Source organism: Embiotoca jacksoni, unplaced genomic scaffold, assembly GCF_022577435.1.
Source record: "Embiotoca jacksoni isolate LCO1_2020_lvr unplaced genomic scaffold, fEmbJac1.0.p SCAF_151, whole genome shotgun sequence".
NCBI lineage: Eukaryota > Metazoa > Chordata > Actinopteri > Embiotocidae > Embiotoca > Embiotoca jacksoni.
Genome location: NW_027185287.1, coordinates 84139 through 95217, shown reverse-complemented (window position 1 = coordinate 95217; position 11079 = coordinate 84139). Strand labels below are relative to the sequence as shown.

General features: G+C 41.4%; 1 protein-coding gene and 2 non-coding genes across 3 annotated transcripts; 2 read left to right on the top strand and 1 right to left on the bottom strand.

The window, feature by feature from the left end:
* The first annotated feature begins 986 nt into the window (after positions 1–986).
* On the top strand, positions 987–9290 carry LOC138198468 (piggyBac transposable element-derived protein 3-like). The gene is made up of 4 exons (XM_069149900.1): positions 987–1174; positions 3192–3388; positions 6461–6550; positions 7576–9290. Exons 1-4 carry the CDS (start codon positions 987–989, stop codon positions 9288–9290), a joined length of 2190 nt encoding a protein of 729 aa, XP_069006001.1.
* Positions 2504–2585, top strand: trnas-gcu (transfer RNA serine (anticodon GCU)). The gene has a single exon. It is a non-coding gene; the product is annotated as a tRNA-Ser (tRNA).
* trnaq-uug (transfer RNA glutamine (anticodon UUG)) lies at positions 5818–5889 on the bottom strand. Its single transcript has one exon. It is a non-coding gene; the product is annotated as a tRNA-Gln (tRNA).
* Positions 9291–11079: the final 1789 nt, after the last annotated feature.

Here is an 11079-nt window from a genome sequence, read left to right as displayed (position 1 = left end):
AACTCCTCAGTAAGGAAAGTAGCTATTGGCTGTCCTAAAAGTCGCTAAATGACGTCATCGCCTAATTTACATAATTGTACTGGACGCTATGGGAGAGAGGAATAACGTGGGAGAGACAAAAAGTGAGTAAAAAACACTCTAAAAATGTTTAAAACTACAAACTAACTTTATTCTGTTGATTCTTGTTTTTGATTTTTTTTGATTTTGCCACTGAAATAGGCCATCACTTCTCAAAATAACTTCATGACTTTAATGCTTTGTCTAGACCCACATTACATACATCAATTTTGTCCTGCATTGTTAAATGTTAGAATATCAAATTTAATCAAAAGACTGTTGTGTGGGGTGGAATTGCTAGCTCTACGTTCAACCCTCCTCCTTTATCCGGGTTTGGGGCAAAGTGACCCAAAAGAGACACTGGCAGAGTTACTTAGGTTTTGTTTTTTAAGTTTTTTTCTTGGGGGGTTTCTTAAATTTGGTTTTGTTTCGAAGCTTATGCTCCACTTAGGAGCCTACAACAAGTCACAGTAAAACATGAAATTGTTTTGCCATAACTATAATATAAAAAAATTAAAAAAAATTGTACAGACGGTTTTAACTTGACAACATTAACAATCTAAATGGACCAAAAAGAGACAATAGAAAAAACTGTCAATGGCAACGTGAGTAAATGATGGTAACTAGTCTGGCCCTAATTCAGTGTTCAGCAATAGCTAATGCCATGGTGGCTTCAGCCTTTTTTGCAGAGTCAATGTTTTTACTCATTAATGGCAGTTTGCTTTGGGTGGAACTGTTATAAGACTTAGCCTTTTGAGTATGTGTTTTAGTTGTTGTGTGTTTTTTAATATCACAAAGTTTGGCGTAGAAATCAGCCTTACAATACAAGCAGTATGTCCGTGTATCATCTCCAATAAACGCCTTCAACCAGCCTTTGCATGTGGGACTTGACCGACACCACAGGTTTACACCTGGTAAACCATGAGAGCATGGAGCGTGTCTGGGAGGTGCAACAAAAACACCTTACGTGCATCCAAGATCCCCCAGAACCATCCAGCTGTACACAAACGTTGGATCCAGCTTACAGAAGGGAGACAAAGCTCTCGATGTTCTGCGATGTGGCAGAAGTCTTCTTCTATGGAGAGCTTTCATCGCCAACAGTGCAGTTTCATCACAGGCAAGATAAAACTACACCTTTGAGACATTTCTTTTACATGACTGCTGTTGAATCAGTTGTCTCAAAATTAAAAGAAAAATTAAATTTTTCTGTTATCTATCTTTTTGTCTTGTGAGGCTGGAGATGCAATGCTCTGCATACGCAGATGTACATGCTTGAGGGTGCATCCAGATGGAACATCAATCATGCTCATCAAGCTCTCGATATGAGTGCTGCATCAAAAACTAAAATATACAACATACGATTGATGTTGAATCTGAATGTCCTTGGCTACAGAGTGCTTGGATGTACACTTTGGCTGGAATTCGTGCCCACTGGGAAACCCACTGGAAAGATTGTCAAGAAATAAACAGGCCCTGAACAACATTCTTTCAATGACCACACTATCAGCTGTTGAGGTTTTTTCTTCAATGTTTATCTGCTGACCCTTTATGGCAGGTGAATGTATTGGTTTGAATCCCATCGTTGTCAAACTGCTTCCCTGTAATGTTGCAGGCAGTAGGTTGAAATCTGCAAATAGTTAAGCTCTTTCTCACCACCTTTAAAATTGCAGTGTGATTTAGAGACTGTTACTAACTGATGCTTCTGCAGTTGGTTCTCTCGTAACAAAATATCTACCCTCATGCAACAGCCTAGTGGGTTGTTTGGACCGGGTGGTCAATAACTGAAGTTTAAGAACGATAATCGACTTGTTGATTGCGACCTTTCTTTGGGATACCCAATGTTGCTCCAATACAACACACCTTAGCATCGTTCATCTTGAGGAAGATCAAGAAATGATGTTGCACTAATACGGCACCTTTTTAAGTGTGTACTTTGATTTCACAAGTTTGATGATGAAGTTTGTTCAAAAGTAACAATTGTCAGCTAGAATGTGGCATTCAAATCATAATTGATTGGCTCTAAATTCAACAAGAGAACATTATCCACAACATGAGTGGTGACCTTGACCGTTGAGACAAAGCACGTCGCTCCATGGATCGGGAGTGTGGACTCCAAATTTTCAGCTGAAATGTGCAGCCTGAGCTGAAATGCAGATGTTGAAAGCAGATATGTTGCCACATGGGATTATCGCTCGATCATGCAGTTGGATCAGACAATTCCTCCACTTATATACAGAACGGAAATCAAGAAAGAGTAAGTTGTCCTGGAGAATGCGGGGAGCCCTTTGCACGCTAAGCGAGCACTCTACCATTTGAACTAATTCCCCTGCCTCTACAGCAAGTGCTTTGCTCTATGTTCGACCTCAGCCTCCCCTCCTTCTGCATTTCTATTTTAAAAGGTGTTTTTGTTTTTTTATTTTTTTGCTCAAATCATATGTGTACAGAAGACAAGGTGGCCGAGTGGTCAAGGCGATGGACTGCTAATCCATTGTGCTCAGCACGCATGGGTTCGAATCCCATCCTTGTCGAACTGCTTCCCTTTAATGTTGCAGGCAGTAGTTTCAAAGCTCGTTGAGCTGATCTCGTGCAAATGTTCAACTAAATCAATGTTCTGTTAATTCAGATGCAAATAATTAAGCTCTTTCTCACCACATTCAAAACTGCAGTGTGATTTAGAGACCGTTACTAACTGATGCTTCTCCAGTTGTTTCTCGTAACAAAATATCTACCCTCACGCAACAGCCCAGTTGGTTGCTAGGACCGGGTGGTACAATGACTGAAGCTTAAGCACGATAATCGACTTGTTGATTGCGACCTTTCTTTGGGATACCCAATGTTGCTCCAATACAACACATCTCAGCGGGGTTCATCTTGAGGATGATCAGTAGATGATGTTGCACTAATGCGGCACCTTTTTAAGTCTGAACTTTGATGCCACTTGGTGTTTTAACTGTATATTACAAGACACCCTTTTTCTAGGCAGGCTCCCTTCACGCTGATCAGACCTGAGAGAACGTCTAATGGTTATTTTCTAAATTTTTCAAACAACACCGCTGACTGCTTTTTTCGGCAGCATCGCCAAGTTCTTTGATTGACTTCGTATGATTCTCCCCTGTGATTCCTTCTTCTCGCAGGAGTCTTGTGACGGAATTTGCTACCAAGCCCATGCAACCCATCCCCACTGGATGCTCTTCTACATTCCAGCCTGGCTCCTCTTATTTAGCTGCCAGCTTTACGTATCACAGCCTTTTCTGTTTGCAGGCCTCATCGATAGCGTCCTCCCAGTGGACTGTCAGCTCAATGATGAAGACACCCTGGCAGGAGTTGGACCGTAAGACGAGGTCTGGTCTCAGCCCGAGGTCAACGCCATGGCTCGTCCACATGCACTTGATAAGCAACAATTGTCAGATAGTATCTTTGTTTTTTTGCTCAAATCATAGGTCTACGGAAGACGAGGTTGCTTTACCCTTCGGCATCTGGTCTCTAAACAATCCCTCTCCTAACAAAGTCCTACCCATTCCGAACATTAAGTGCTACCCCCAGTTCCAAACAGGGTGTAAAAGAGACAATCAGCAATCAATGCCTTGGCACAATGCTGTTTGATTGGTTATTGACCATAAGCTATGCATATCCCTCTGAGAGGTAGAGTTTCGCCTCGGTAGTAAGATTGTAGTGTCGCCGTCATCACCATTGATTTACCTGCATGTAAATATCAGCCGCTAAAAAATGTTTTGTGTCACTAACTGTGTTATTATCACTTGGGATAAAAGTAAGTTTCAATCAAAGAATGAACGTAAAAAATGGTAACATATATTCGTCCATTTATAATGCTCGTTAGTTGTGTATGAACGTAATAAAGTAGTTATTGTGGTAACAGTCGCTGGTAAAGATTATCCAAGAAGAGTATAAATCGGAAGACATTAATGTTTTAATATATATTGATATTGTGAAAAAACAGTACTGATCAAAGTCAGCAATTTACAGTACCTTGTCTACTGTACTGTTCATTTCCTATACATAATATATTGATTTGAGCAGTTGTTGATGAAATTATTTCACTTGTTTTCTAATTGTAAAATTGTTAATGAAGTAATTCCGCCTGTTGTATGGCATCATAGAACACATACATACACACTCACTAGAAAACATACATACACATTCACAATGACATCATAGAACACATACATACACACTCACTACGAGTATAGCGGGCAGGGTCGACTGTGTGGTAACCCGAGGACCAACACAGGATTGCAAAGACGTCTACAGGTGAACTCCGTGGAACGACACTGGATGGCTTCTTCGCACAGGTGATACCCGAGTATTGACACTGGACGGCAGGTATGTAGAAGACAGACAGAGAGTCAGAACCAGAACTTCTCACTGGACAAGTAAACAGACTTACGGCGACTTGGAACCAGGTAGGTAAACGGACGGACTGACACTGGTGGAGAACAGCTGGGGTCATCAGATTCTCTCCCTATAATCTCAGATCAACATTTATCTACAGAATGTTTCAGAGCAGCTCTTTTGAATTTCAGGGTTCTTCAATCCTTAAATACCAACTGATTGTGTGACTTCACTCTCTTCCAACAGTTCCCTGAATGATCAAAGGAAGATATGAAGACATCTGCCACCAGGTGTCACTAGAGCACAGACGACTGATTCGTCATTCCACTTTTCAGCTCTAGGGTCTCCAAATGGAAAAATTCACTCCTAAACCAACAAAACCCGAACACCTCAGAGATGCCACTCAAGGTGGGAGAGCTTGCCTGCATGGAGCAGCCTGTGCACTTTCCTTTGACTCTCTATACCAAACTGCTGGACTCGATGAGAGGCCACCAGGGATCACCTGTGATTCAAAAAACCAAACCCTGCTGTGCTGAACATGTATGATTGTGGGATTTCACTCTCACTAAACTATTCAATCATTTCTTTCAATTCAATTTTTTTGTATAAATAAATTAATTGTATGTATAAACTGTATGATCAAATATTTGAAGTAGAATGTACACATAAATAAACGATGAAGTATCACCCAGGTGAATACTTGGGATTTTCTTTTGGTGATTCAAACTAACAGCAGACAGATCGGTGCTTTGTTTCTGCTGTGTTTCTTTTTGATGCGTTTGTGTTCCTCCTCAAAAAAAGACAACAACAACAACAAAAAACTCGTGGTGTAATTGTAACACAGCCATCCTGTGGGTGGAAGATTCCAGGTGCAAGTCCTGGCGAGAGTGTGACTTGTTGATCAAGTCAGTATTTAAATCAAAATGTTTTTTATTTTGAACTTGGAGGTGTTATGCAGTTTAATAAGGATATTTAATAACATATTTTCTTCCCTTTTGTCTATTGCTGCCTTTCCAGCCAGCACCATCTCCACCAGGGCCAGCCTCTGGGCAAACCATTGAAGAATAGAAGAGCACTCTTTGAGAGGTGTGTGTTTATTATTATATATGTTTGGAGTTTTTGATAAGGTTGTTTAATAATACATGTTTGGTATAATTATGTTGTAGTTGAATTTTTCACCTGCTGTTTGTTTCTTGTTGATGTATTTGTGTTCCTACTCAAAAAAACAAAAACAAAAAAAATAAACAAACACAATTCTTGTGTAATAATAACACAACCATCCTTTGGGTGGGAAATTGTGAAGTCACAAGTGTGTGACTTGTTGAGTCAGTATTCCATTCAATATGTTTCTCTCTTTCCCCCCATTTCCTAACTAGCATCAAAACTGGCAATTTAATCTTGCCTAAATCCAGGTTCCACTGAGATTTGAACTCAGATCGCTGGAGTCAAAGTCCAGAGTGCTAACCATTACACCATGGAAACACCGTTGTTGCCCCGGCCACTACGGAGCCGACAAAGTATTTGAAGTTTATTAGAAATATTTTGAAACCCATCGCAAGACTTGGTGCAAACAATGTAAGAAACCTTTCCCCAATTTGTTCAGCACTGTGGACTCTGAATCCAGTTGAAATCTAGGTGGCAGCTGGACTTCAAAGTGGATAGCTGGTGGGAGCTGAAAGCATTCTTGAGCACGCACAGCGTCATGGACAGGTCTTACCAAGAAATGCAAAGATGCTGGATAAAAAAAAAATCACTGGACGGATTTAAGTCAATTCAATTTTATTTATATATCGCCAAATCACAACACAGGTTATTTCAGCAGAACTTTGAAGATGGATGTCTTGAAGAGGTCCATTGCCATAGTCTGTTACCTCACGGAACGAATCCTTGCCTTCCGTGGTCGCAGTTACACTGTAAATGCACTGGCTTGAGTCTCCTGAAGATGTCCCACCTCATCCGAAAGGCTTCGTAAACACTTACCAACCAGATGAGAATACCTGTAATTTACCTCTTGCGGGGTCGTTAACACCATTATCTCGCTCTCTCTGCTCAGGTGACGAAGAAGCTCTCCGCTTCCAACACGGCCTCAACGAGCATGGGCTGGTCCTCTTGAGCGTCCTCACCTGCTCTGAGGGCTCAGAGGGTCTGTCCCGGATGGCGGCCGGGCTAACAAGGCGGTACCTCAGCTGCATTCAGGACCCACCGGGCGTGCAGCTCTGCACTGAAACGTGCTGGCTGGCTGACTCCGCCCTTTGTCAGCCTAACTGCCTACTCTACATTTTGGTAGAGCACATTTTGAGTCACTATATATTATTGAAAAATATATTGACCTTAACTTAACCTGATTGAGCTATCTCTACAACTTGTTTGAGGTATCTTATTGTAAAAAAAAAATCCACTACATGTCACTGTGTCTTTAAGAAGTATGCCTTCTCAGCTCTTAACAGGAAGTTAGCAAGAAAACTTTCCTCCAGACATGTGGACACTATTTGGTGAAAATTTCAAAGGTAAGTAAATTTATTCGACATATTACAGCACTTGAGGTCTTACTGAACAGAATTATGTAACTTGATACCAAAAAAAATAAAAATTAATAAGGGTAAAATAATTTCCTAAAAACGTGCTTTACCCAACGGTTTAATTGTCACTTCATAATAAAGGTAGCGAAGTTAACCTAATGTAAATAAAAGTCAGTATTTGCTTTGAAATAAAACACATCTGATTATCCTGTCGAAAAAAATGTTTGTTACTGAATGGTTGAATTATAATTTTATGGTAAACATAGTGATTCTAAGATAATGTATGTAATTTTTTGTATTAATAAAACAATACATATGAATATTCACTGCTGTTAATATCTATTTAATGGTATTCTATTAAGTACTTGATAAAATATTTTAACATTATATTGTTTTCGTAAAATATTGCATAAAAATGTTTTTGTAAAAAGTATGTATAGTAAATATCTAGAATAAGTATGTAGAAATAATAAAACTAATAATTGAATGGTAACCAATTGACATATTTTGGTATAATAACATTACTAGCATTATAACAGTACATGGTTTGTAATTGTAACTTTTTTTCCTTTCTGATTTACAAACAATAGATGGATGCTCAATCTTTAAACGGTGCAAGGCCACGCAATTTTTTTGGCACTTATACAAGAAAATCCTCAAGACTCTGATGCTGATCTGAGTGATGACGATGACCAAATAGAGGATCCTGATTATCAGCCCACACAAGCAGAAGAGACTGGGGACACTTCTTTTGAATCCATGGATGAGGCGGAGGTTGCCTCAACAAGCACATCTTCTACACTGCCTCCTTGTAAGAAGAGCAGAAAAGGGAAGAATGCCCTAAAAACTGTTTCCTTGGAGGAGCCAGAGGACCCACCTGACCCAAGTTCACCCTCAGGCCCAAACAAAGGCACAAGGAGAATCTGGAAGCATGAAGACATTGAGGAATTCCAGGTTCCTGAATCAAGATTTGAGCCCCCTGAGGCTGTAAAGACACCCTTCCAGTACTTCAAAATGCTCTTCACTGACCAGATGATTGAACATATTGCGCATCATACCAATCTGTACTCTGCCCATGAGTTGGGGGATCCAATCAAGACTAGCCCTGAAGACATTGAAGATTTCCTGGCAAGACTACTCTTCATGGGTGTGTTCAACTTCCCAGCCCTGGAGGACTACTGGCACCACGCGTCACGTTTTGATCTGATAGCTGGTATCATGCCGAAGAAGAGATTCCAGGTGGTACGCCGGTTCATTCATTTGAATGATAATCAGCAGTGCAACGACAGTCCAGACAGATTTAACAAAATCCACCCCCTCTTTGATATGCTTCGTGAGCAGTGTCTCCTGATCCCATCCACTGACAAGCACAGTATGGATGAGGTCATGGTGGCATATAAAGGCACAAGGGCTGGCACTCTCCGCCAATATATTGCCAACAAGCCAGAAAAATGGGGCTTTAAATTATTCTGCCAGGCCAGTTCATGCATCATCCATGACCTACTGCTCCATCAAGGTGCATCCACATTCTTCAATGTTACCCTATGTGAGGAGGAGCAGGGGCTACTTCTAGGAGCCAAAGTGGTGACAACATTATGCAAAACCATAACACAGCCACGTCCTTCTGTTGTCTTCTGTGACAACTACTTCACCAGTTTAAACTTGATCCAGAAGCTGAACGCAAACTTGGGTGTCAAGTGCATTGGCACTGTCCGACCAAACCGCATTGGTGGAGCTACCTTGATGATAGACAAACAGCTGATGAAGAAAGGACGTGGAGCTTTTGATTACAGGTCTGCTGAAGGGGTGATCGCAGTGAAATGGTATGACAACAAATGTGTCAACCTTCTGAGCAATGCCTGTGGGATCATGGCTCTTTCAACTGTCAAACGGTGGAGCAAAGAGGCCCATGCAAAGATTAATGTCCCGTGCCCATCACTCATTCCTGCCTACAATCAGCATATGGGAGGCGTTGATCTTTCTAACATGGTGGTACATCTGTACAAGACCCCCGCCAAGTCAAGGCGATGGTACATTCCCCTGTTTGGATACATCCTTGACCTGTGCATCTCAAATTCCTGGCTGGTCTACAAGAGCGATTGTGGCCTACTGATTGAGAAACGAATGCCTCTCAAAAGATTCCGCCTGGCAGTTGCCCACAATTTGATGAGAGTCATCAAGCCAGCACCCAAAGTTGGCCGACCATTGTCCTGCTCTCCGCCACCTCAGAAGAAACGCTCCACCCCAAGACCCTCACAACCACAACCAGATGTGCGTTATGACAACTGTGGACATTGGCCCCTTCACTGTGACAAGCGTGGAAGATGCAACCTGTGTCCAATGCAGCTTTGCAGCATACCATGAGAAATAAAGTGGATCTAATGCACAGATGAGGTGTTTTGAAACTGAAATGTTAGAAATGAAATGTTTTTCTGTTTTGCAGTGTTCCCTTTGTTTGAATGAAAAACAAGGTAGCATATCACCAAAAATCGGAAGTGTGAAGTGTATCTAACATTTATGCTCTTTATTACTGCCATAAGTTAGCATTGTATTTGACTAATTCTACTGTTACTTTTTTCTTGATGAGGACATTGAAGGGTTAAATGATTGTTGATGTTAACATCATAGAAATAATAATAATCATTAAAGATGCTGTAAAGTAGAAATGAAAATGAGTTTTAAGTTCATCACGCCATAGAAGTATGGGTTGTTAACTACCCATCCAAATTTGAATGAAAAAAACACAGACAAGTTTGTTAAATTAGGGTTTGAAATCGTGAGAAAATCATCAGTGATCTCTGGTGGATGGAGCAGCCTGCTTTATGAAAACAGAATAGAATCAGAATTTATTTGTCCAATGAGTGAAACATACAGATGCATATAAATGAAGCTTGTCCCCCTGAGCTGTAACACAAGAGTAAAACTGGACACCAGAGACAGCAGACAGTGAGTCTCCAACTACTTCAAACGACCTGAATTACAATAGTGGAGATAATAAGAGTGGAGGAGTTGATTTACTTCTGTAACGACTGCAACATGAACAACGCTGCATTATATCACATCAATTCATTACATCACATCAATTCAAACTTTGAACCTGCTCAGGTCGAGCCGACAGTTTTTCTCTTTCACTGATGTCCCTCCACCTCCACCTCCTCCACCTCCTCTTCCTCCTCTCTGCAGCCTCCTGCACATGTAGTTGGGCTCGTTTATCCGGACCGGTACCAGTACATGTAACCGAGAGGGTCGGTGATTGTAACGTTACACCGGAGTACAAAAACAACAACCCTCATTAATCAGGAGGACTAGATTTCCTCTGGTCCATGTTTACCATCACACCGACATGTAAAATACAGAGTTACATATATTATAGTTCCTTATCGGAGCTATATTGAGTCGAATAAAAAAAATCTGCGGTTATCGGAGCACTTTCCTCTGAACTCTGCTACGAGCTCAATAGAAGCTAATTAGCACATTAGCTCCCATTTCATGAAAATAAAGTTATTCTACAATGAGTAAAATCACGTTAGTGGTTTGCACTGTGGGCTAAAGATAGCAGAGTTACTGTGGAAAAGTTATCTATTGTAATTATAACAAGCACACAGAACTTACACTGAGTGGTGAACTGCTGGCAGCGGTGGACGGTGCCGGTGTGACCGGAGGATAAACGGCCGGGAGGGTGAAGCTCGGTTCGGCTGCTCGCTGCAGGAGAAGCGGTGCATCCGTGAACTCCGTCCGTCTCCGGTCCAAGTTGGTGAAACAATCCGTCGTGAAATGGTCCCTGCAGAGGCGGCTGTTGGTGTTAATCCTAAAGGCTCCTGTAGCTCTTCATGAAATCGATTCCTCTCTTCATCAGTAGGAAATGTAAATAGCGATGCAGCGCTGCTTTGGAGGTTCTTGCTTCCAGGAAAGATTCACTTGCAGGTGGAGGGAGACGTCCTGTAGCAGCTAGCTGATGTACAATAACAATCTGACTATGGCAGGAGTAGAACTGAAGTCCAGTGGGATGATCTCTTATGCAAATGAGCTCCAGGCTTTTATAGCGTTTCACTGTGTGAGAGGAGGAGCCATGCAGAGAGTTATATAAACCATCCGTGCTGTAGCTCGGTGACGTACTGAAGCTAACTTTTAGCCCCACCTAAAAAAACCTGAG